Genomic DNA, 27,798 nt, shown 5'->3' with positions numbered 1-27,798 from the left:
AGATCACACAAAAGAAGTAGCCTGCAAAGGGGAATTTTCTTTCAACTGTGCAGTAGTGTAATGGAACGATGATTCTTCAAACTTCTAGTTAGCAGACTTGGCATTTACACCATCTAGTTTAAAGTGTGGGTCTATGCTGAAAAGTGACTATTTAACAGTGGTAGTTCTTCCTGTGGGTAATCTTAGGATATTCGTGTCAGGGGTATGTCTACAGTATGCATGGACATGAGGCTGCACCAGCATGGGTTTTAGTAGAGGCCCTACAAGCCTGCACAGGCCCTGGATTTACTCAGGTGACTAGCCTGCTCTGAAGCCTGTACTGCTATTACTACCTGAGCTAACTAGAATAAGATAGCTTGGGTATGTCTGTGTGCTACAGTTACACCCTGATTGCAGTGTAGATGTGTCGTTCATCAGCTACGGGCCTTGGTGACATTAATAAGAGCTTTTGACTACTTTTCACTCCTGTTTACACTTCAGCAATGGGAAGGCAAGTTGAATTCAATTTTGGCTCATGCATAATTGAGAGAACTGTTAACTATACTACATCTGCAGATCCTCCCCGTCGCTGCCTATTGTAGAGAGGAGAACTGGATAAGCATAACAAGGCAATGGTCTGCAGAAAATGGTATAAATGAGAACAGGTATAAATGAGAACAGAATTTGGCACGCAGAATCGGTGTAACTGGTAACGAAGCATGAGGCAGGAAGATTTGAGTGTCTTGTCCCAGGATGTGTTTGCAGGGCTGGCAGCCAGAGGAGACATCTTTTTACTGGTCAACTGAGTAAATCTGATCTAAAAATCATTGAGTGACAATACACATGAAATTCTAAGATACTATCTTTATAGAGTCACTTCTCAGGGTAGACTTGCACTGTAAGAATTTAGGAGTGAAATAAAATAAAGAAGTGGTGTGAATTCATTTGCCTGTTTATTTTTACTGCTATTTTATGGTCTGCAAGTGAGCTCTTCTTTGACTTTTCACACCGTCTCACCACCGTTGTTGGTATGAGAGCCTTCTCCTCTGTAGTGCCAACTTGAAACACCCTTCCTGTATGTCTATCCAGCAGCCAATATCTTTCCTCTGCTGCTTATTCCTTTTATTTTCTCTCTTACTCTTGGTATTTAAGGGGGACGGAGAATATTCTCCTGCTCAAGCAGCACAGCAGGTCTGAATTTTGACATTCTGCTCTCCCTAGGTGCAAGGATCTCCCAAAGGGTGAGTGGCATGCTGAGAAATAAAACATAAGGATCTGAATTTTACCTATAACTATTATTTGACCTGGTAAAGTGTATTGGGATACAAAGCCAAATGCAGAGGTGATGTAAATGGAGAGGTAAGTTACAGGGTACTTGCTACACCATGAGCTAATGCAGGCATGTGTAAGTCAAACACCAACAGGAAAAAGCAACTAATAGAGTGTAGAAAAGGGTGTAATCTATCTTTATATCTTACACTTTCTTTCACACACTATGGATTCCTTTTCTGGCACCTCACCATGTTAGGGTGGTGTAGCAGGGTGGACCCTGCTCCGGGGTTTTAAGGGGTTTAAACTGTGGCCTGACAGAGCTGAGCTGATTGGGGAAGTGGCTGCAGCTGGGGCCACGCCCCAAACTGAAGCCCTGGGGATTATAAGAGGCAGGAAAGCCAGACCCCAGACAGAGTCTCTCTCTGCCTGCAGAGAGGGATGGGCCTGGCTGCTTAGCTGGAGGCTAGATACCTGAGGGAAGCAGAGCTGGGGGATAGGCTAAGGAGCCAGGGAAGCTCTAGCCTGGAAAGCCCCAGGCTGCAGCCTAGCTATAGGGCCAAAGGTACTGGGGGTTGCAAGGGACAACCCAGGGGTAGGACAAAGCAGTAGGTCCAAACCCCTATTGCCTGTGATGAGTGGGCTGATACTGCAGTCTGCCCCAGGGTGTGGGGCTAGACCATGACTGTCAGTAGCCACTACTGAGGCAAGGCGGGGATAGTAGCGCGGGGTTCCCCTGGGAGGGGGAGACCCAATTATAGATAGCGGGCACCGGGTCCAGGGAGGGACGCCGGGGCCAGAGAACGGGCGGGTCACCAGCCTGCCGGGGGCGCTCCAGGGCCGGACCGAGGGACATTCCGGGACCGACCAGCAGGAGGCGCGGCAGGGGTGAGTACCACCCCGTTTACAGGTGGATATTAGGAAACACTTTTTCCACTCAGAGAGTGGTGAAGCACTGGAATGGGTTACCTGGGGAGGTGGTAGAATCTCCTTCCTTAGAGGTTTTTAAGGTCAGGCTTGACAAAGCCCTGGCTGGGATGATTTAGTTGGGAATTGGTCCTGCTTTGAGCAGGGGGTTGGACTAGATGACCTCCTGAGGTCCCTTCCAACCCTGATATTCTATGATTCATGTAAGTTATACCAGTTCACTGCTGCCCACACTGACTGCCAACGTGTGGGTAACAGCACCATTTAGAGAGGAACAAAAATTATTTACAGCAAACTATCTGGCAAATGGTGTCTTGCGGCATTCTTAGGAATAAATATATCACAAGTAAACAAACAATTTCTTCAAACATTCTTCGTTTAAAGTATTCAGCATATTTATTTTGTGATTTTTTAAAACACATCGTGCACTGATCATGAGTAGTTCTCTGTGAGTATCCGATATATAAACTGTTGGCTAATTGGAGAGGTCTGATAAGTCACATTTTATTGGATGTGTTTGTAATTCACTCACTGGCATGAATAAAATTTGGTTTCCTTGACTATTTGTACAGTGTGGCAAGGTACCTTCTCTGTCTCACCCGATTTTGCACTTCCCCCTCTGCCAGTGGCAAGGCCTGGGTTAAGTCTTCCCCCTCTGTATTCTCTTATCAATACTTTCAAGGTAGGCCCGATCAGGAAAGGCCCAAGGAGGGTTCCTCCAGCAAGCAAAAATAAATCATTTTACAAACATAAAACAAAAGGGAAACCCCTTTTCCCCCCACCCCTTTCAGGGGGGGTTGTCCTGCTGCAGGCCCCAGGGTGTCAATCCTTCTCCTGAACAGGCACTTGGCTTTGGGAGTTCCCACCATAGGGAGGATTGCAGCTGCTCACCTTAGAGAAGCCTGCCTCTCTGCTGCCACTAGCCCTGTAGCCACTCATCTCTCCTTCCCCTGGCTAAGCAGAGGAGGGGGCTTTTAAAAGGTCTCAGACAGCCTAATTGGACTCAGGTGTCCCTAACTGACCTGAGGTAACCCTTCTCAGTGTATAGGAAAAGGGGCCTTTATCATTGTAGGCCAGGGTAAACATACCTGCCTTCCCTCACATTCTTGCAGCTGCCCAGACTGACTTTGTCACCACAGGCTACAATAGAATCCATTGTCTGGAACATTTACGCTAATAAAACTCCAACATGAAATAGTAGTGGAAAATGAATACAAAAGGGAAGTGAGCATGGCCAAAGCATATGCATTCAACACTGTAAGAGAATACAATATGTGAGGGGGCCTCTCTTACGGTATCTAGCTTTACCAATATTAGGTCCTCTCTGACTTTAGCTTACTGATTGAATAAAATTACTTGTGTTACTGGTTGGGGTCTGACTTGGCTAAACTCTGCCTAAATGTGCATAATAAAAGAGCCAATCCCTGCCCCAAAGTCCTCACAATCTAACTATGAAGTGATCAACAGGTGGTTGCAACTAGGAGAAGGGAAGAACAGAGTAACAGAGAGACAATTATGATTAGCACAATAAGCTGGGGTCATATCACACTATTCAGAACAGAGCTGTAAAGTATTATCGGATAGCTTGCTTTTGATTCCATTTGGGACGATGACATTCAAGTTACACCAAACTCCTCTCGCCAAACATTGAGCACTCTGGCAGAAACGCTACTGAACTGGTTTAGAATAAAAACATCAGTCCAATAAGAATATACGCAACAGAGGGTTAAATCCTCAGCTGGTGTAAATCAGCATAACTCTCCTTTCTTCTGCAATGCAGTGCTAAGCTATGCTGCCTGTGGATCTGGACTAGATATGTATCTTTTTAAACAGAGGCATTGTGGCCAGTAACACAGTGGGTTGTGTTTTTATTTTGGAGGCTGACTCTCTTAGTTGCATGCTCTGAGACTCACTGATCCATGTTCTCTGTATGTATAAATATCTCCTGTCTGTGTGTTCCATTCTATGCATCCGAAGAAGTGAGCTGCAGCTCACAAAAGCTCATGCTAAAATAAATTTGTTAGTTTTTAAGGCAGGGCTGCCCAGAGGGGGGGGCAAGAGGGGCAATTTGCCCCAGGCCCCGAGCCCCACAGGGGCCCCCATTAGAGTTTTTCGGGGCCCCTGGAGCGGGGTCCCTCACTCGCTCCAGGGGGCCCGGGAAACTCTTGCGGGGCCGGCCGCAGGAGCTTCTGCCGCTCCCGGTCTTTGCCAGTGGGGGGTTCTTCCGCTCCGGGGCGGAAGGACCCCCCGCCGGCGAATTACCGCCGAAGACGGAGCGGGACCCGCCGCCGAAGTTCAGCTCGGTCTTCGGCGGTAATTCGGCGGCGGGGGGCCCTTCCGTTCCGGGACCCACTGCTGAAGTGCCCCGAAGACCCGCGGCGGGAGCCCCCCGCCGCCGAATTACCGCGCGGGTCCCGCTTCGGCGGTAATTCGGCGGTGGGGGGTCCCCGCCGCGGGTCTTCGGGGCACTTCGGCGGCGGGTCCCAGAACGGAAGGGCCCCCCGCCGCCGAAGACCCCGGGCCCCCAGAATCCTCTGGGCGGCCCTGCTTTAAGGTGCCACAAGTACTCCTGTTCTTTTTACTGATCCAGCAGATTCAGTTCTCTCCCCTCACCCTTCTCAGAGTAGCACCACCAGTGGAACGGGTCTGCAAGAGAATCTGATGCTTCATCCCAGAGTTTTTTGGCAGCTGGGAAAGTCTTTTGTAGTAGACTTAGTAAATAGTGTTGACAATGATTGTGTTAGAGATGACAGTAATCACAACTACTGACCTGGATCATTGGGGTCCTGCTGGTTTCCCCATGTCTCTGCATTGACAGCGGTGTTGCTCTCAGCTTGGTTGCTATGTATAAGCAATTGATGTTGATCTAAGAAGGGGGGGGGGGAAGGAGGTAAGCAAAACATTCAGCATGACTACTTTATCCAGTACTCGGCAATACTGGTACTGCTCTTCATTTCTCCATTCTCTCTCTTCCAAAACCTAATTGTCTGTGGTGATTCCTGAGTTAGCAGCTTAGCCCATCTGTAACGCATGTGGACCATTGGTGAAAACACTGACCGGATTTAATTCTGAACCGAGAAGATTATAAATGTCTCAATGATGTTGCAATTTATTGTGATTTGTAGAAGTTGGTGCTAATACAAGTTTAAACCTCCCCTATAATTAGGAAGATTCAGAAATCTGGATTAAATTTAGAGTAGAGGCTTAAAGACAGATATAAAACAAAACTAATACATAAAAATATCTTATGTCTTTGCCTGATGGCTAACTAACAACATTTTCAGCTGGTGTCTAACAAAGACTAGAGAATGGCTTTTTGCTTATTGAAAATCAAACATTAAAAAACCAGAACTGTATAAACAATACATGTTGTGAGCTGAGCATCAAACCAAGTACAGAAAGGTAATGAAAGTCACCTTAATTGAATACTGAAAGCAGCATAGTTTAGTGATAGGGATTCGGTTCTCACATCTGACTTGCTCGGTGACCTTCAAGTGGCTGCTCTGTGCCTCAGTTTCCCTAGATACAATTGGGGGTTATCTGTGCTTTACCATTACAAGTATTTTGAGAGCAGCAGATTAAAAAGTGCCACATCACTTATAATTAATAATAATGCCTGTCAGTTAACAACAGAGCTAATTGGATACACTTTTACCAAGAGTTAAGCTACAATAGATATAAGAGATTTGCCTGAGCTGCAAAGTAAAGATTCATGTTTGGATCTGAACTTTCCCTCAACAGCAGGACAAGAGGAGGGAGATTTGAGATGAGGGCTTTTATGTACTGCAGCTCCTCTCTAAATGGAAACAACTTTTGTGTGTGAAGAGAATGGCGATATTAAAGTATTGCAGGGCATTTTTCTATAAATCAACCACAACATTTAATAAAAGAATAACTTCCTATCTATATAAAGAGGATATTTTCTAAAAGAAGGAAAACAGTTATGTAATCATGTATTTAAGACACAGTTGCTGTTATAGTAGCTTCCTTAGAACAAGCAGTATTTATGGTAGGATTTTCCAATGTCTAGGGTCACTCAAATCTTCAAGTGAATGGAAACTAAAACAGAAACTTTAAGATTAAGAAAAGATTCAGATAAGTAGTTCCCTCCCCCTGTTTTTCTTCTCTTTGTATCAGTATATCTGTTGGGCTGGCTGCTTTCTTTAGATCTCTGGGGCTATGAGACTTCTTGAGGGCCACAGGATGGGTAAGAGAAACCTGAGAAGCAGGTGCCCTTAGCAGCAGGAAGTCTAATAATGAGGGGTCACAGCAGTGCAAGATACCTGCAACTCTCCCTCTGGCAGAGGGCCCTATCACCAATGGAAATTCAAAGTGTGAAGCACTACTGGGGTGGAGGAGAATGATCTTAGAATGTGCTGATTCAGCACATACAATGGGCAACATTTGCTGGTACAATTCCTAATGACCCCAACTGTCATTTAAAGCTCCTCTCTGCCTCTGGAACCCCTAATGCAACTTGCCAAAGCAAACACACTCTAATCTCCTCAGCTGTGAACCCAAACTGAATAAGGATGAATCTAGCCCAATTCATTCAGGGGCTCATCTGACTCAGGCAAGACATGGAGATTGCTCTATATGAGGGTAGTATTTGGCCAGAATGCAAAGGAATATTTAGACTAGAGATCTCTACACCCTAGAATAGCATTCAAACTCCTTTGGCTCAGGGAGGAGGAGTTGAGAGTCAGGCTAAAGGGAAGGTGAGGACAGGGAAAGGGAGAAGGATCTATTTGGAGTGAGAAGAAAGGCAAAGGCAAGATGGAAAAGAGCAGAGACGGAGACCTGAAAAGGTTCAGATAAATTCAAATATCCAAATTTTGTAGGAACTGTCTGAACCTTTTGAAGCCTGTCCATTATTCATATAATTGATACATGCTTTGCACTTCATAACAAGGTGTCCTGTATGGACTTTCATGAAGATGCAGAGCTATCCTGGTGACTCTCTTTGGCAACCAGACCAGATGGGTCCTATAAGTTCCAAACTTAGACTATTAAGGTATTTGAGTGTGTCTGTAATGTAAAGAGAACTAGTGGTAGGGACAGTGAGGTTCTGCAAGGAAAAACTCAGAACAGCCATGCAGAGGAGGAAGCTTAGACCAAAGTTGATATTGATTGGTATTTAAATTAACAATAAAGGCAAATCCAAGAAAGGTTGTAAGTTTGGAAAACATCCACCATCTATATTGGCAGCTGGGTGGGAACTCCATCCGTTTATGCACGTTTGTGGCACTTTTCACATGAGGCTCTCAAAGCATTTTACACAAGTAGGCAAACTGTATTATTCTCATTTTACAGGATGGGAAATAAAGTCTCAGAAAAGGTAATTGTCTTGCCTGTGTCAAACAGGGAGCCACTGGCAGAGTCAAGACTGCAACCAACGTTTCCTCCCACCCAGGCCTCTGCTCTAACCACTAGACAAGGTTGTCTCTTATGCCCATCTTACTATTGAAATCAATAGGACGGTTTGCAGTGTAAAGTACTACTTACACTGAGTAGGGGTGGCCAAAATAGACACTACAGAGTTAGTAAATGTGCAAAATATTTCATAAAGAACTTGGCTCTAGTTGGAAGGTTATGGACAGGAGCAAGAGTGATAATTTGGTTGACAGGATTTCTGACCCCCAATACAGTACACATTGAAAAGGCTACATTTAGGGAGACTATTTTTAGTTAAGAACTAACATCTAATTTGGTCCTAACCTGACTTTCCAAGGTAATTGAATGGAATGAAGTATATATATAAATAAATTTCCCTACATTCCATCAACCTCATAATAATAGTTATGGTAATCAATGACATTTAAGAAAGATACAAGGAGCTGATTATGGGGTAAGTGAATATGGGAAATATCAATTAGCTACTGAACAGGATGCCATCAAATTATCACCTGGACTGTTCCCTGTAACCCATTGGAACTGCAGTCATGCTGGGTAAGACATTGAAAGGTCTGTTTATGACTTCAAGAGCTTCTGTTTTCTTCTTCTGACCATGGTTGTTGATAGCAGTTAAACTCTTACATTCATCCCAATTCTTTATATAGTGTTTATCAGGTGGGGATGTGATATCAGCTATGAGATGGAGTCAGTTACTTGCCTGTGATAAAGGCCCAGCTGATCCACATCCTTTTATTCTTTCATTAACCAATTTTTCTGTCTTTCCAAATGTATTTACCAGCACCCTTACTGCTAAAGACACCAGATTTTTCCAATCAATCTTATCTTTCATCTCCCCCACTCAAAAAAAATGCAAATCAAGCAGCTTGTTCACTGCTTCAGACAGGTTGCACATTTCTGATCCTTATCCTTTCTATTCACTTTTATATTTTGAGGGAATTATATTTCTCCTTTCATGTTTATTTCACCAGCATTTTAAATTGTCTAGTTAATGTCTATGAGAATGGGAACTGCCATACTGCATCAGACTAGTGGCCCCTCTAGTCCCCTATCCTGTCTCTTACTGTAGCCAGGACCAACTGCTTCTGGGTTTTCTTGTGCTTTCCTCTGAGTGACCAGTTATAGAATAACCTGGCCATATGGGAAAGGTACGTGATGGACAATTTTAGAAATTCAGATCCTTTATCCACAAAACAGGTCCTAAACAGCCAGCAGCAACGCGACTTGTCTCCCCGCATCCCCCTAACATGCCTCAGTCCTGTTCTGGAAGAACCATCTGGAGGGATAAGATGGTAGTTGAATCCCTATGCTTATCTATTCATTGGACACAAGGATATCCGTAGTGCCAGTTGTAATGTGAGCACTGGACTGACATCATTAAATTTGTTTCCCCATAGGTCAGCAAACAATCACCAAATGGCAAAAACTTTTGCTTTCTACCCACCTCTTTTGCTTCCCATGTAATTGGGAGAATTGGCCACAAGTCTAAGGCTAGATTTCTCAGCCAGTCTGGCCTTTAATTTTGTGCACAGGAAGTGTAGAGATCTAAATGAAGAAATTGCACATATGGAATTTGAGACTGCCTTTTAAAAGTGTCACCCACAATGTTAAATTTAGGCCAAGATTTTCAAAAAAGTACAAGACTGAAGTTAGGTTCTTAAACCCTAGGGTGACCGGACAGCAAGTGTAAAAAAAGTCAGGACAGGGGGTGGGGTTGTGATAGATGTCTATATAAGAAAAAGCCTCCAAAAATCAGGACTGTCCCTATAAAATCAGGACATCTGGTCACCCTATTAAGTCAACTCTTAGGCATAATAAATTAAACTGCACATTATTTAAAAGGGCTGAGCAACCAGCAGCACCTGTTGGGCACTCAGCACTTCTGAAAAATTAGGTCACTTATTCAGGAGCCCAACATCAGACTCTTGTCTTTGCAAATCTTGGGCTGGATATGTAATATATTGCCCCATGTATTTTTAAATACATATATGCATGAAATGATTTTCAGGAAATATTAAAATATGGAAATTAGATCTTTTTCTCTGAATATATTTTTGATGCAGCAGGAGCAGCTAAAGGGGAATCACTGTGGGGAGTTTGAGTTTCATTACAAGAATTCTCCCCATCCCTATTATAATCCTTCTGACAGTTCTGTGCTTAAATTTCTTTGTGTCTTTTACACTATGCTGTGGCTTGCTTCTGTTCAGAACATTTTAGAACCATCTGCTGGAAAAAGTGTATTACTGCAGCCATATTTAGAGTTATTGTACTCTCCCCAATTCTGAGAATATTGTGTGCTCTAAGCCGCAGCCAGCATAGATGAAATAATTGGGGGGTGGGGGAGAAGAGAGAATTGAATCCATGCACTTAAAATCAACTTACTGCCTTTCCTTGCAATACTGCATTTGGATGCACCCTGACCTAGATTCATGAGGGTGCAAAAATGATGGTGCATAATGCACTCTATGCAAGCAGAGCAGAGCAAGAGTCAGAACTTCTATCCTGTGAAGAAATTCCAATATTTCAGCATTTGTTTTCATCACATATTGGGACAAAAATGTCCCAATTTTATTTTATTTAACAGAACAAAACGTTACAAAACATTTTGATTTGGACATGGTGAAACGTGTTTTGGCATTCTTGATGAAAAAACTTTAATATTCCCCTACCAAAACATTCTTTTGAACTGACCCAAAATGTTTAATGCTGAATTGACTTGAAATGAAACTAAGCTTTCCTACAGTGCTACATTGCTTCATTAGAGTTATAATTCCAAAACCTTATGACCTCGTTCATTCTTCCTTATGGGTCAGGCTCTGTGACTGGACTGCATCTCCCATGATGCACTCAGTCACGGGAGTCCCATAAATGCATCAGGCAGCCACAGTTCTACTGTGTAGAGAGGGCAAGGTCAGGAGAGGCCACAGACCACTCAGCTCTGTGTGAGACAGAACAGTGTGTACATACTGGTTCTCTCTGCAGCTGTGTGAAAGGGAGGCCTGGGGACATGGCCACTGGCTCACCACTCTGCAGATTCACTTGCTGAAAGCCCTGCTTGTGAGGTGGGTGTCAGTGGCTTTGGAGTGGTTGGGCAGGATTCTGGAGACAGAAAAGAGGAACACTTTGTCCTTACAGAACACTTAATCCAAGGCCAGCCCTTCAGGTGCTTTACAAGCATTCATTCATTAAGCTTCTCTATGCCTTGGTGAGATGTCTCATCCCATTTTTCTAGCTGGGCAAACTGAGACATGGAGTGGTTAAGTGACTTTCCCAGGTCAGAGTGAGTTAGAAGATTTGAGAGTAGAAGCCAGGATTTCTGACTCTAGGTCACCAGTTGTAACTGGACAACTCCCCTTTCTATTTTTCTACACGAATATATAATAACTTGGGGTATAAACCTCATTTCCCATATTTCCTTGATGCTGGACCAGTTACTTTGCCTCCTTAAGCCTTGATTTTTTAAAATCTGTTTGTAATTTTTTTTTTTTAAAGTCAACCCTGGAAATGTCAAACAGGGTTTTGGATATAAATCATGGTGACAGATCGTGCCACATTAGAGCCTGATCCAATGCTCACTAGCTTTCAATACGGTAAGAGACTTCCCTGACTGCTGGGGTCTTAACTCTTCAATATTTCCCTCTCCTAAGTGGGAATGGCTGTGGCTTCTTTACATTCCTCTACATTAATTTTTAATCGCAGCCTCTATTTTACCACTGTTGATGGAATTCCCTACCACATCTAATAGCCTCTCTTAATAGTCATTCATTTAAAATATGTATGCTAATGCCACATCTTATTTTTCAAGAGCAGTTTAAGGCCAGGAGCAAAGTAGCAGCAGTTATACAGATGTTAAATGACAGCACATTGCCATGTGTTTGATCACCAGGGCAATGGTAAACGCTACATGCTTTGTATTAAAAAGGCACAGTTATACGTAGGCCATGTATAATATCCGGTGTGGCTTTTTGTAAAAAAGTCAGCAGGTCCAATCCTGCTACCACTGAAATCAACAACAATTTTTCTATTGACTTCAGTGGTAAAATGGATCAGGCACATTATCTTATCTACTGGCTGAAATATATTCCAAGTGGCTGAATCTGAAAAGGCAAAAGGGTCAGCCTACTATAGGTCGATTAATTTTACAGTAGGTACTCAGTGGAAGACCTTGATTTAATATCCCCAGGACTGCAATTCTGTACACCCTCTCTGCCCCCCAAAAAGGTCAGACAGGAGTAGTGAAACATTTAATACAGATTCTGCACAATAGAATCAGAATTAAGAGTTCATGAGTTTTGTTTATTTAGGGATAAGAACATAAGAAAGGCCGTACCGGGTCAGACCAAAGGTCCATCTAGCCCAGTATCTGTCTACCGACAGTGGCCAATGCCAGGTGCCCCAGAGGGAGTGAACCTAACAGGCAATGATCAAGTGATCTCTCTCCTGCCATCCATCTCCATCCTCTGACCAACAGAGGCTAGGGACACCATTCTTACCCATCCTGGCTAATAGCCATTTATGGACTTAGCCACCATGAATTTATCCAGTCCCCTTTTAAACATTGTTATAGTCCTAGCCTTCACAACCTCCTCAGGTAAGGAGTTCCACAAGTTGACTGCGCGCTGCGTGAAGAACTTCCTTTTATTTGTTTTAAACCTGCTGCCTATTAATTTCATTTGGTGACCCCTAGTTCTTGTATTATGGGAATAAGTAAATAACTTTTCCTTATCCACTTTCTCAACATCACTCATGATTTTATATACCTCTATCATGTCCCCCCTTAGTCTTCTCTTTTCCAAGCTGAAGAGTCCTAGCCTCTTTAATCTTTCCTCGTATGGGACCCTCTCTAAACCCCTAATCATTTTAGTTGCCCTTTTCTGAACCTTTTCTAGTGCTAGAATATCTTTTTTGAGGTGAGGAGACCACATCTGTACACAGTATTTGAGATGTGGGCGTACCATGGATTTATATAAGGGGAATAATATATTCTCAGTCTTATTCTCTATCCCCTTTTTAATGATTCCTAACATCCTGTTTGCTTTTTTGACCGCCTCTGCACACTGCGTGGACATCTTCAGAGAACTATCCACGATGACGCCAAGATCTTTTTCCTGACTCGTTGTAGCTAAATTAGCCCCCATCATGTTGTATGTATAGTTGGGGTTATTTTTTCCAATGTGCATTACTTTACATTTATCCACATTAAATTTCATTTGCCATTTTGTTGCCCAATCAACACGGATGAGGTGCGGGGGGCAATTTCTCTCTGCATAATGTGGCATGAACAGTAAAAACTGAAGGCAGGGACAGTAAATAAATGTTGCCAATATTTTTGGGCCAATCTGCACTTTTCTGATTTTAATGGATTTCATTTTGTGAGGAAAAGATCTGAACTAGACTGATTTTCATCTGAGACTTTTGCTCTTGAATCAGATTGCCTTTTCTTTCTTTAAAAAGAATTGGATTCATATCAATACAACTCTCACACACCTTTGGGTTGACACTTTTCTCCACTGTACCCAGGGCAGCACTTCCACTCCAGTGATGTCACAATTTTATGTTTGATTCTGTAGGCTTGGCGGGTCATCATCTGGGATCTGGAGATGAAGAAGATGTTGGAAATCAAATGTTATGAGTCTGTCTCAGAAGATTGATCATCATAAATAAATAGATAAATCTGTAATCAGCACATTACACTGCACATTTCACCTATGAATTTTTTTTTACAACTACTTTGGGATTTTAATTCCTTTCATTCCAACAAAAAGGAAAACCAAAAAACCCCTTCATATATTTTCAATACTAACTACTGATTCTGGGTGCCCAACTTCAGACATCTTAAAGGGGCCTGATTTTCAGATGATTAACTCAGTGCTTTCTTAAAAAGAAAAAAAAATCAGGCCCCTTTATGGTATCTTAGATTGGGCACCTAAACATTCAGGAATCCAAAATATCTAGTGGCATTGGAAGGCCCTGGGTCATAGTGTATGCTCTGTTGTATATAGCAAGAAAATCTGAAGGGTGAATTCCTGGCCTCATTGAAGTCAGTGGGAGTTTTGCTGTTGACTTCAACTGGATTGGGATTTCACCCAAAGTCTTTATTCAGTCCTTGTTCATGCAAACCTATGATAGAGAAAGTGTATAAATTGACTAAGAACTTCAGAATTAGGTCCAGTGTTATCTTGAACCAGACTTTGTACTGATGGTAACATTTCTCTGAATTTCATAAATAAATGCTCTCTCTCAGACATAGTGAAAACCACCACTAAAAGCTTAAGCCTTCTCTCCTGTTCAGAAAAAAAAGTTTCATGAGGGCATTTCAGTGCATTGAAAAAAGCCACTCTACTGATGCAATTGCACCACAGTAAAGAGCTGGTGTTTGCATGGTCCCTCTTCCTGCATGCAAAAGCCAGCTGCTGTTGTGCATGAGGGCAGAGTGCAAATTGAGTAAGGACTCATCTTTAAGAGGTAAAATTATGCATAGTCCTAAAAGATGGCTGTGACTATGAATAATCAAATGTGGAGTTTGGAACATTAATTCTGGTTCCAAATATTCATAGCCATCCACTTCCTGTCCTCGGATTCCCAGGATCCTCATTAGGTTGTAGCCACACATGGCTCTTTCAGGCTCCAGTGATCACCTTGCAACTTGACTTCTAGATTCCTCTCTCTTCCCTGTATATCCTAAAACATCTTTCTCCTCCTACAACATGAAACTATGGGGCAGGATGTTGTTAACAGCAAAACAGCTGAGAGTCTATTCTACTCCCCACTGGTGCTCCATCCAGATCTCATGTTCTTAGTGCCTTCTCCTAGGTGGAGTATCTCAGTTTATTTTCCAGTGGAGATTGTACAAGATTTTAATAGGGAGGTGAGCTCTGGTCCCTCAAGGAATTGACTTAAGGTGGAAAACCTTGTGGAGTGGGGCACAGACCGACACTTCAGAGGGCTCTTGGTGAACAACTGAGGGAGGATGGGAAGTGAGAACCCAAGAGCCAATTGGAAAGTCAAATGAAGGTAAATATAGCTGTGTAACTGCTGCCTCCATTTGCAATGTACTGCACCTTTATAATGAAGAACTTCACCTGAGTGCAGAGAAAGTAGCCATTTTGTTCTTAAAGTTGCTTGGCCCATCGGAGAGACAGCACATACATGCCACAATTGCTCTTGGGCATTTGGTCTCTCTTGTTTCTTTCTCCCTTAATTTCATACAAGAATGAGTCTAGTCTGGAAGCTTATGTGTATGTTTATTATATATATATATAAAAATCTCCTCTGCCCCTTTTAACTTTCTAAATATAAACCCCAAATACAAGCAGTGATAAAAATGCTACTGGCTACTAGACACTGTCCCCAATGACAGGGACAAAGTTCAGCAGCTCTGAAGATGCTGCCACAGAATTCTTCAGTCCTTTTATAGCAGCACAATCCCAATCTAAAGGGCTGCTGGAAGAGGGCAAACTTGGAGATTAAATCCACCAGGTTTGTGTCAGAAAACATCCTCCCAGTGAACTCTAAAATGCTATTTTGTTTTACTCTACAGTTAATCTCAACACCATCTCACAAGGGATAGTCTTATATCATCTACTTTTCTGCAGCTGCCAGAAGCTCTCCCTTTGTCCCCCAAGTGGCTGAGATCTGACTAGAAGAGTAAGACTGTGTGCAATACTTGCACAACCCGCCGAAAGAGCTTATTTTCCTACAGAGTCAGATTTTTGCATCCTGAAAATTTTGAATTAATTAAAAAACCTTAGAAGAGAATGTTACAACTGCAAGATTCATCTCATGCACAGTGTATTAGTAACACATGTTATGGCCTTCCCCAGCCACTTACAGCATTCCCAAAATGCAGAGAGTAGTTTACCTGCTCTACAGGTAGGCAGTAGCAAAACCACAGGCAGACTCCAGTACAAGAGAATGCTATAGCCTAGTGGTCAGAGCCACAGACTGAGAGCCAATAAATCCTACCTTCTGGATTAGAACAACTCAGACACTTAGGAGATTTCTCCCTTGGCACATTACAAGAAACAATGGAGGTGTACTAGGGAAACCATCAAAACACCCCCAGGCCAAATTCAGATGACTCTGGAAATAAAACTTAAGCACAGGCAGTTAGCCTTGGATGGAGGTTATCACAGACGAGGAAAGGAGCTGAAGGACAGCAGTGCTAAACTTCAATCTATTCCTAATCTAAACGTGAATCCTGTCCTCTGTACACAATCCTGCCACCAAGTGGACAATGCATGAAAAAGTCTAGGCCAAAAGGAGGGACTGGAAGATAAAGTTGGTCAAAAAAAATATCAAATTGTGAACAAAAGACAAATGTTTCACAAACTTTTTTTGCAAAAATTTCATCCCAGCCCCCCCCGCCACGCAACCTGGTCCAAGCTCTACTAGCAGAGTATTGAAAACTAATGTTTGTTGAATCCAGTGAGGGAATCCAGCTACAGCCACATCAGTTGGAATACACAATATGAATATGCTTAGTACAGTGACTGGGTCCTAATCAGTAGACTACACCCAGGGCTCCAGTCTTCAGCCAACTCCAGTTGCAACATCTGTGACTGAGATGTTTTTTTGAATTCTCTTTTTCATAGAGTCAAGTATCAGAGGGGTAGCCGTGTTAGTCTGGTTCTGTAGAAGCAGCAAAGAATCCTGTTGCAAAACGTCTGTTAGTCTATAAGGTGCCACAGGATTCTTTGCTGCTTTTTCATAGAATGTTCCAGACCTTAAAGGTGCACAATCACCATGATTCTCAAAAGGCGATATGCCACATATATCAACTCCCCCCGCTTGTGTAAGACAATGCAACTTCTGTTGCCTTCAGTAGGAGTTATAATTTCTCACTTCACATTTGAATTTGATCCCTACAGAACAGGTTTAAGTTACACAAGTTTTGCACATCCACCAAATACCAACTCCGTTCTGGTAGCACTGCTTTGTTAAACCTACGTACACCTGTTTTCTGGCAATGTTACAGCTCAATCTTTCAAGCTCCCCACACCCACTGCCTTCAGATCACACCCTGACCGCACCATGTGTGGGGGGAAGCTGTGGGTGTGGGGAGCTTGAAAGGAAGCTGTGTGTGGGAGGCTCTGACCACATAGCTGCTTGCAGGGCCATCCTTACCCATACTCAAAGTACACAGCTGCATACAGCACCAGGAAATTTGGGGCATCAAATTTTCTGGTGCACCATGCAGCTGTGTGCTGCTTCAGCCCCTGCTCCAGCTCTTCCCCAAGGCCCCTGCCCCTTCCTGCCCCCACTGCTCTGAGGACTCCAGAAGCCATCGGGCCTGCATTTACTGACAAGTAGAGAGACCCAGCCCCATCCTGCTCCCCTCCCCGGCTCCCAGCCATGCCACCGGCAAGTTCCCCCTCCCCCCAAGCCTGGGAGCCAGGGGAGCAAAGCAGGCTGGAGCCAGGTCACTCCACTTCCTGCAGGAAGTGGCCAGCCCCCCTCTCAGAGGCCTGGGGCCAGCTCCCCCACTCCCATGGAGGCCTGGGGCAGGGCCCCACACAGCCCTCCCCCAACACAGAGGCCTGGGGCCCCACACAGCCCCTGCCCTGTGGGCACCAAAATAGCCTGGGTGCTTTAGAGCTCTGCTCTCACGTGCCTTTCTTCAAATAAACCTGGGGGGAGGCAGGGGGGATCAGACAGCAGCCCTACTTCCAGTCATCTATAGAAGGCTCTGTACTGGCAGAAGGAGCACCACATTGAGGGACTGCAAGTGCCTCAGCTGCTGCTAGTATGAGTGTCTGCATCAAGTCAGTCATTCTCTGGCAGGGATTCCTTTCCTCCATGGGACCTCTTAGAGCTTCAACACAAAACCTGTTTACCCTGACTAGTGTAGGGCCAGTATTTGGTCCTTGGTACAGTAGCTGAATAGCAATTTGCACCGAGTTACCTACTATGTTTTGCTTCAGAATTTTACATTGATATGATCAAAGAATCATACAAGATACAATATGGTCCCACCATATTTGGCTTAGGGCTATAAGCAGGATGGATTGAATTGCTATTTTTCATTCAAAGTAATAGCAGGTTACCTGCTCGTTCATAATTAAAGTGCATGCAAATGATATTTCTGCAAAGAATTACGCACCTCACAGTACAGGCTCCAGTAGCCCAGGAACACGGCTTTGCTTTGCCTGATGTCAAGGTTTCCATGTTGTCCACTACGACAGTAGGTGCGAGTCTGGTGTGGACATAAGCACACCAGTTCCTGTATAAGAAAGAAGGAACAAGCTGAATTGATTTTTAAATCAAAACTAAAATCCAAACATTTCCCCCAATATAATGGGAACATGAGCCTTCAAGATGAAGGATGGCCTTGTGATTAAGGCAGGTGACTGGGATACAGGAGATCTGGGTACAGCATCAAGCTCTGTCATAGATTTCCATGCAATCTTGGGTGGCTCATTTCATCCCTCAGTGCCTTAACTATCCATCAGTAAAATGGGGATAATAATTCCTTTCTGCCTGTAGCAATGCAGGACTCACCCTGTGGCACCTCCTGTTGGTCATCTCAGGGAATTAGCTCTCCAGCCTCCAGAGCAGGCCAGTGTCATGCTACCACTGGCCCCTGTGTCCCTCCCAGGACCTGGTACCCCTTGTCTTTAAGGTGCTGGCCCCTGGCAATACCCCCCCCCAGTCTCAGGGTCTCCCCACCCAGAGGAACTCCCAACCCTTTATCCCCACCTTGCCTCAGTCATGGGCTACTGCCAGTCACCATCTAGCCCCCACTCCCTGGGGCAGACTGCAGTGTAAAAGCCACTCATCATAGCAAGGGGGCTTGGACCTGCTGCCTTCCTCTGCCACCCAGTACCTCAATGGGCCTTGCACCAGGCCCTGCAGCCTGGGGAGTTGCCAGCCTCAAGCTCCCCTACTTCCCTGGCTTTCCCCAGCCCTGCTTCACTTCCAGGCAGTCTGCAGGCAGGCCCTGCTCTCTCCCAGCCTGGGGAGAGACCTCCCTTGGACCACTGGCTCACAGCCTTTTTATACAGGCCAGCTGTGGCCTGATTGAGGCGTAGCCCAGCTGCGGCCACTTCCCCAATCAGCTCAGCTTTTCCCCTACCACAGCCCTCTCCCAGGGCTGTTTTAAGCCCTTCAGGGCAGGAGCGGGGTAACCACCCCACTATACTGCCCCTCTGTAAATGTTAGGACATGCACTGTTGTTTTCTAAATGCTTGTAGAGCATCTAGTATAAAGGGATCCTAATATCAGTTGAGGCCTTTAGGTACTACAGGAACACAAACAACTAACACTAACAGTATACTTCAGCAGGCATTTTCTAGCTTTGAGGCCATAGAAACTCGTTCTCTAGGATTCACAGAAGTGGGTTCTAGAGTTTCAGCATCCACACATCTATCAGTATTTCTATTTCACTGATAGGTTTTCATGCCTCACATTTTTAACCACTCCTAATATTTAGCCACTTTGTGTAGTGTTTTGAGAGCCTTACAGGAAAAGGTGCTATGAGCACCAAGCATATGGTGGGTGCCGCTGAGCCCAGCTGCACTTGTGACTGTTGGACTACAGAGATTTTACATCCACAGAAACTGCTCTCCATTTTGAGAGGTACTCCACACTCAGCAGCACTCATGTACACCACATTCTGGGGCGCTCCCACACAGCCCATATTATATCATTATTGAAGAATGTGCTCCATATAAGAGCTGTTGTGTATTTTCTTTGATCTTGTTTCTCTTACTCATTGTATGTTTCCTTGGGGGATTACCTCAGGAAAAACATGTCTTTTTAACTGGGAGTGTAAAAACTCTGTGCTGTTGTATGAGGCTCTGTTTATATTCTCTTTCCTATGGCTGGGCTCATAGCTTCATTCTTTTGTGTCTGTTTGCAAACTGCATCAATAAATATTTGGAAAACATAAATGCAGCCTCCAGCAGTAAACATAAGGATCAGATTCTTCTCTCACATAGAGGGTGTAAGTCAGGAGTAATTCTTTCGACGTGTATGGAGTTACACTCATGCAAAATTGGTGTAAGTAAATGGAGAATCAAACACTATAGTTATAGAGGAGAGATCATAAAATCACTTACAACCACCACGTGATCATATGGGACATGAAAGTCCACCAATGGGGTGAGGAAACAAGGACACTTCAAAAATTATCATCGTTATTCAGAATAAAAATGACACGTTTGCTAACTCCCTATCCTGTGTTATACAGGTGAGTTAGGTAAGGGGAGGGAAAAGGCACAGGTAGCCCCTTCTACCCCAGGACACTTATGCAGCAGTAGGAAAAGATATGCTCCTAGCAGCCTTTTGCTATTGAGTAGTAGGAATACGTTCTGGCTATAGCACCTGCTAGTGCTCTGTAATCCTAAGGGAACACAGCCTTTTGTGCATGTTCATGGCCATGCCTCTTGCCCTCCTGTGCATATGGTGTGGTTGGCAACACATGCTAATGTGTTGCAGGTTACACCCATTTAGACCATCAATCCTCAGCGAGCACCCCTCCAGCATCTGAACCCCAACCCTTGCACCCGGTATAGCTCAGGTGAGGATTCTGCATGGATAACAATGAGATCAGAGATAGTTCCACCTTCGTACTGTGTGTCAAAGATAGGGACTAAGTCTCCCATCATAGATGTGGGGTGAGTATTCTCTCCCTTTTATAGATATGGAATACAAGACTAGACCAAAGTGAGCCATGGTATACAGAGGTGGAGTTCCTACTGAAGCCAGTTGTTTATGCTCAAACTGAATTTGGTGCGTGGCTTATAATTTTAGGTGCCTCATCTAGGACATGGAGAGCTTGCTTTGCAGTAGTGCTGAGTATCCTCAATTTCAACTGTTGCAGATATTCAGGAATGTCACAAAAATCATGCCTCTGAATTTCTAAAGCAGACCACCCAGCAACTGAGGCACTCAGAATTAGAGGCAAAAATTTAAAATGGGGCCTGAAATAACTCACTCAAAACTACCGGGAGCCAGTGGCAAGGTTAGAATTTAAGAATTCCTGGCTCCCACACCTGTGCTCTAACCGCTAGATCACACTTCTCCCCACAGAAATACCTTAACTAAGATAAACCTGGTAGCACTCTTTTAAAATTAGATATTGCTTTACACTTGAACAAAGGACAAAATGGAAAAAGGGAAAAAAGAAAAAAAAAAAGCAGCCCCAAGAACCAATTTTAAAATACATTAAAGGCCTGAAACACAGAGAGCGTTTACTTTTCAGAAACGCAGCCTACTTTTTAAGATTCATAGTGCAAATCCACTAATTATCATAATTATAGAGAGTGGACGAGTTAGTGGAACTTGCACACATAGTTGTTGCTAGATGCGTTCAATGGGGGATGGGAAAGGAAGCAGCCAAGCCCACTCCAAAATATTGGCTAAGCCTTGTTTTGTTTAAAAAAAAAAGTCAACGTAAATCTCTGATCTCTGTAAAAAATTAACTCTCGTGTTACCTGCAAAGAGTATTTGTATTTAAAATGGTTAAACTGATTTCAAGCTGCATCAGGGCAAGGGCTGAAGTGGTTCTCTTCTCTCATAGCCTAGCAGTCTTTGATCAGCCTAAATTGGAGGAAAGATGGATGGTAAAAGAGCCCCTGGTGAGACTCATAATTAGATTTGTGCTACCAATGAAATGAGCTCATTAAGTGATGTTGAAAATGTAAATATAATTTTGAAACCAAATAGTCTGAAAAAAATGTAGGTTTAAAAATAGAAAACGAAGCATGACGGAAGGATGATGACAGGGTGTGTAAAGGCAAAGGCAGCCACTCAAAACAACTGTTTTGCATAAAGGGAATTTAAACCTGAAAATCCTCTTTACCTTTCACGGAATAATTTATTCCAGATTGGAAATACTGACTTCTAAATTTGTGGGCTTTGTCACGACCTGCAGTTGCTATTGCGCTCCTTTTGCACTGACTTACAGGGGCGGCTCTAGACATTTCGCCGCCCCAAGCGCGGCGGCATACCGCGGGGGACCAGCGGACCCACCGCAGGCAGAGCGCCCCCGGCGACCAGCAGAGCGCCCCCCTCCCCACATGCAGCCCCAAGCACGCGCTTGGCGTGCTGGGGCCTGGAGCCACCCCTGCTGACTTAGATTTGATTTGTGAAACGTATTTAAAAAAACAGAAACAACCACATTAGGAGTAAGAGTGGAAGATCCCTGGGTGGCATAAAGCCTGCGTAGCAGCTTTTGACAATCCTCTTGCAGCTCCCAGCATGGGGAGTGGGGTGGGGGTGGCACGGGGAAGTGATTGCTGGAAAGAGGCTGCGGTAAGAATACCTCTACTCTCCCACTGTTCCTGGCTGCTAGAGAAAATCCTTTTGGCAGGGCCAAATTTAGGATAGTTTTTGGGTGTAAAGCCACCTTTGCTCCACAGCCATTGAGTTCTGCACCAAGTGCCTCACGGCTAGATCTGAGAATCGGAGCTGTATTAAGTAGTGACAAGGACATTTGCCTGGATAGCGATAAAGGATCAAATTATGGTGCACTGCAGATGAAAGAATGCAGGAAGCCTTCTCCTCTCTCCCCAATGCTCCAATATAAAAAGCAGCCATGCTGGTGGCGGGGCTGGTCCCATGCCCCGCAGGTACATGCAAGGAGAGTTTGGGGTTGTTGAGGGAATCCATGCTGCACATACAGGAAAGGTTAACAAGTATCACTCCCACCGGCACCAATGCAAGCATTATGGAGACTCAGGGTCCAATTCTCCTGCCAATGCAAGATAAGAAGCCAATGTAAATAATTCTCATGTTGTAGGTCTTGGGAGCAGGACTAATCAGGCCTATGAAGCGTCCAGTCCCCACCTCTCATGCACCATGCACATTGCCATGCTCTAGCATATATTCACTAATAATGCATTTTCCTCCTCAATAGGCAGAAAGTATTAAGCTAACTGCAGGGTAGGGATGCTTTCCCATTTGTAGCTGGACTGAGCCATCTCGGAGTGAATTGTAATAAGCTCATGATATCAGGGTATGGATGGAGCAGGAGTATGAGCAACATTTTTGAGCTTCAAAATGATCTAATCCCCAGAAAAATGCTCTCTCTTTGTGGAGTAAGAACAAGTAGCATACAAACCCTGAGCTGTGGTGCAGCCTTAGCAGATGAAAAATAGCTAACATCACTGCACACATTATTTACTATACTTTTGTTTAACCTTTGATAAGAACAAAAGAATGGTCATACTGTGTCAGACCAATGGTCCATCTAGCCCAGTATCCTGTCTTCCAACAATGGCCAGTGCCAAATGCTTCAGAGGGAATGAAGAGAACAGGGCAATTAACACATGATTCATCCCCTGTTGTCCAGCCCCAGCTTCTGGCAGTTGGAACACCCAGAGCATGGAGTTGCATCCCTGATCTTGGCTAATAGCTGTTGAGGGACCTGTGCTCTGTGAACTTATCTAATTCTTCTTCGAGCCCAGTTATCCTTTTGGCTTTTACAACATCCCCTTGCAACAAGGGTTGACTGTGCATTGTATGAAGTAGTACTTCTTTTTGTTTATTTTAGACCTTCTCCCTATTAGCTTAATTGGGTGATCCCTGGCTCTTGTGTTATGTGAAGAGGTAAATAACATTTCCTTATTTACTTTCTCCACACCATTCATGATTTTGTGATAACATTCATGATAATGAGCAGACATAATACACTGATTGTCTGAGCTTCTGAAGTTGTCATGGATTATGGATTGTATATGTTGAAGAAAGAGATGATTGGGTTAAAAAGATTGCAGGGACAGAATGTTCATCTTGAAAGTCAAATGTATGTTGCTCATTCTTGGGCAGGCTGGGATCTGCAAATGATTAAGTCCTTTGCTGAACTGGGGTTTAGCAATAATACCAACTCCCCTTTGTAATGTGGTTGGAGCAAATGATGTTCTTTCCACGGCCCCAAATCCAGTTAAAAGCTAGCAAAAGGCTAGTAAATCATAAACTTTGCTCAAGCACAGGGTTCATTGGTGAAGGTCTGTTCTAATTTCTTTGGTTTAATGTCTGTGTCTTTTTCTAGGTGCTGAAACCATCCTTTTCCGGGTTGCTGAATTTCTTTCAATTTCTGTATTAAAATCTTCCGTCTCAGTATATCTATTTCACTCACTAACAGTAAAAGCCAGCAGGTGGCAACCTTTCCTAACATACGCAGCTGAAAGAACCATACACAACATTTCACTCACTATATCCATACAATTAAATACATCAGAACGATTCACCTTGCTCCCCCCACTGTGGTTTTTCTCCTGTTTCTCACTGTGTAGTGTGGCGTGTGCACATGAGAATCTTAGATTTTGCTAAGAGAGCTTCCCATATGAATAATAATTGTTTTTTTTAAAAAACAATTTAAAACAATTTTGCATTCTAAACCACATTAGAAAAAATATTTGTTAGGTTCATGGCATTCAGAGAAATAGCTTTCCACTCCAAGTGCCAGATCCTCCAGAGGAATAGAGCAGCAAAATCCACTGAAGTAAATATAGGGTCACCAGTTTAACCAGCTGAGGATCTTGTCTCCTTGTGAGCCAGAATTGTTTAGCTGCACTACATGGTTGTGTTAAGTTCACACATAGCCATAAGGATGCTCCTAAACACATCAGTTAATATAATACATTGCCTTGAGCAAGCAGAATGAGGCTAGAAATCTTATACTCATCGCACCACCAAGCCAGTATTGTAGGAACGATAGAGATTGCTGAACTGTAATTAAAAAAAACAAGACAAAAATATTCCATTTAATTCCAACAACTGCAAGGAAAAAAGGGGCATTTTTAAGCAGGGACATGTGTATCCTGCTTTGGAGCAGTTCAGTCAGCCCCCTTTCTATAAAGAAGGCTAGCCTTGCAAAATTGTCATGAAAATTTACCAGCCCGCTGACAAAATCAGCTTGTTCCTTGGGGACTTGTACCAAAGGCCACTGAAGTGAATGGAGGTAGTATTTCTATGGGCTTTGGATCAGGCCCCTTATGATTAGGATGACTGATGCAAATCTAAAGTGAAATGTAATTTATTCAGCCATCAAAAAATGTTTATTTCCCTGGGGCGACTGGGAGAGTGGACGTTTACAAGGCTGTAATAACCACTTTCCTATCATGTCGCCACTGTAAATACATTACAAAGCAAATAAGAACATCCACTGCCAGCTATGTAACTTAGAGCAGTTGCTTCCATTTGCTTAGAAACACAGATGATGCTTCTGAACAATCCTTGCAACTGTTCCTAAACCCCGGCAAAATGCACACTACCGTTAGCTAAAAGCCCAAAGGGCATGGACTTAGTTCTGCTCCCTTACTCGTTTTGTACTGCTGCTGAAAAGGGGTTTATTTTTATCCACAAGTAAATTAGATTACTTAGCTTTTAACTGATGCAATATTGAATCTGCACAGTTGAACTGCATTGAACCATGGGATTACTGTGTAGCTGAAGAAATACAAAAAGGACCTAGATCTGGAGCATTAATTAAAGGCAACACATGGCTCTGTGATTGATTCAGATGATATTCACTATATACATTGCATGGAATAGTGTAGGAGATACAGAGCCTGATTCTCCCCACTTTGCACTTTGTGTCATCATTTCCATCAGTGCAAAATGGTTGTAAAATTCTACCATATGGGAATGGTAGCATGTTACACGTGCTGTGCACTGACATGTACGTCTCCCCAAGGTACAGAGCTGTGGAGAATCAGGCTCATAGAATAATAAAGTAAAATGGAGGAATAGGGGTGCTGAGTCCAGCATTCTTACCATATTCCAACTTCTGAAACCTCATTGCATCTATGTAAATTCCCCATACAATTTAAACTGGATATGAGATTCTTCACTTTCTTTCTAAGGCTCCAGTGCAGCAAAAGACATAAGCACATAGTTAACTTTAAGCATGTGAACCTTCCTATTGACTTCAAGTTAAGCGCATGCTTATAGTGCTTCGTTAAAGCATGGTCCTATAGTATTGTGTAGCCGTATGGTGTGCAAAGAAATACTACTTTTTTAAAAAAAGGATGATTTTCCTTTCTTTGTGTCTCATCTTGCAGCCTTTACCACATTTAGCTACTCCACATTCATGCAGGTAGATCAATTGGGCTAATTTTCTACTGCCTTACACTTTTTATAGTTACTTGAACCTGTTCAAAAGAAGCATAGAGTAAGTGTAATACGCCCACCCTGGTATAAGTGAATTTCTGCATGTATTAGAAGTGGTCCCACTTTAACCAAAGATGTATTTTTAAATCAAAAGTTAAAAAAGTGCAAACCCTTCTGTGGCTAATTTTAAATTGATTGACTTATTGATTGATGTATAGTTATTTAGATATTTAAAGGAGTCCATACCTAGATTTGCACCTCTTTAATTATTTCATTTTAAAACAATTTTTCTTAAACTGGTGCACGTTTTAATTCAGAAAAGCTTTGAGAGAAGAATTATGTTCCGGTAGCATAAATGCTAATCAAGATGCAAGTCAGGGTAGAATCTGACTTCAGTGGGACTGCTCATGTGAGTAAGGGTTGCAATGATTATGTCTTTTATTTAAAAAAATTAACCTCATAAGTAGTTTTCCCCATCTGAAAATAGTACTATTCAAGGAACACTGTTAGGTTGAGTCAGGCCTTGAATTTAGATTATGTAGAAACAAGATGTTACAAAACCTATGATTCATAGAAATATATCCATACATTTTTTTATAAAAGATTCCAATGAGAATATTGCTTAGCTTGATTTAAACAGCCTGCCAAGTATTTGTACTGAGAGTGCACATTTATATAATGCAAATCAGCATACTAAGAACAGAAAGAAACATCACAGTGTTTTGCTACTGCTCAAGAGCCCCAAAACAACAGGATCAATTATTCCCCCCCCCCCGCCAATGATTTTCTTGGTACCCAGTGGGTGACAAAATAAGAGGCTCTTCACCTGTTCAGTACCTAAAGACATGATGGATTCTCGATCACTTGCACTCTCTGAGGCTATGTCTGTACTATGAGCTAGGGATGTGATTCTCAGCTGATGTACACAATGAGAGCTAGTAGCACTAGCATAGTCGCACAGGCAGCAGTGGTGCGGCTTCCCTATGCCAAATATGCCTCCACAGGGTTCAGGTGACTTTGTATTCAGCACAGCTAGGCTACTGGGGCTAGGCTCCCACCTACACTCACGCTAGCTCTCATTGAGCTAGCAGAAATATGTGTACATGATCTGGGAACCACACCCCTAGCTCACAAGTGTAGATGCCACCTGAGCTAAGACTGGATATCTTGTTAAAAGATATGCTGTAACTCAAGCAAAAGTTTTGGACTTGATGGGGAAATTATTGGATGAGGTTCTGTGGCCTGTATCATGCAGATCAGAGTAGATACCTGTAATAGTCCCTTCTGGCCTTAAAATCTCTGATTTTATTAATCCTAATTAAAAGATAAAAAATTGCTTATCCTGGCTAGAAATTGACTATAAAAAGTGAAATTGACTAGTCTATTTTCTTTGTCCATGCTAAATGGAATGCAAAAAAAAAAAATCTGCAAATTTAAAGTAAATTCCCTCAGCTCAAATCAGTTTGCATGTAATGGTATCACATGCAATGGAGGCTGTCTTTTAAATATGTAGTTTTTATTGAAAGAGAGCGCACTCTTGTTGATATAAAAGAATAGGGGAAAATAAAGGGGTACAATTTGTTTTCTCAGGATTCAAGGCCCTGACATTTTGTCCTGCATTCTCCAAAACAGATGTTTTTCTGTCATTGTTCATTTCCTTTGTCGCACATAGCATGTTGAAATCTTGGACAGCGAACAGTCCCTTTGTGTTATGCGAATTTTGATTTAATATCATGAGCCATTAAATCTTCTTTCCAGTGCTGCAGTGTCAATCCACAGCTTCCACTCACCTATTAGCTGATCATCATTTCTAGGGGTCAGTAAACTGGCTCAGATTAAATAAGGACTATCCTGTGACTGACATGTCAAGTAAACTGGGGTAGGATTTGAGACCTTTACTCCACTATTTCAAAGTCCAACTGACAGGTACACCTGACCTTTCTTAGCCCAGCCAAAATAACCAACATCTCCTGCAGTCAAAGTGTAAACTAACCATTCAAAACCACTTCCACTAGACTAGTTTGAAAGTAAGCCCTCAAAATACAGCTGAGAAACCAACCTATAGCCAGTCTTTAAAATGCTCCTAGATACAGTTAAATTTGAGATCTTTTTCTTGAATATTATCTCCCATAATCTAATCAGCCACAAGCATGA

The 27,798-nt window shown here is 43.1% G+C and overlaps 1 protein-coding gene across 1 annotated transcript in view; it reads right to left on the bottom strand.

Annotated features, from left to right (window-relative positions):
• MMRN1 (multimerin 1) overlaps positions 1-27,798 on the bottom strand; it is a 68,569-nt gene that overhangs the window by 21,957 nt on the left and 18,814 nt on the right. The window contains exons 5-7 of the mRNA XM_045019874.1: positions 17,690-17,809; positions 13,075-13,181; positions 4,946-5,041 (exon numbers count right to left, since the gene is read on the bottom strand). Of these exons, the coding sequence (XP_044875809.1) occupies positions 4,946-5,041; positions 13,075-13,181; positions 17,690-17,809 (323 nt within the window). The remainder of the gene's footprint in view (positions 1-4,945; positions 5,042-13,074; positions 13,182-17,689; positions 17,810-27,798) is intronic.

Source organism: Mauremys mutica, chromosome 5, assembly GCF_020497125.1.
Source record: "Mauremys mutica isolate MM-2020 ecotype Southern chromosome 5, ASM2049712v1, whole genome shotgun sequence".
NCBI classification, from domain to species: Eukaryota; Metazoa; Chordata; order Testudines; family Geoemydidae; genus Mauremys; species Mauremys mutica.
This window is presented reverse-complemented; position numbering and strand designations above follow the sequence as displayed.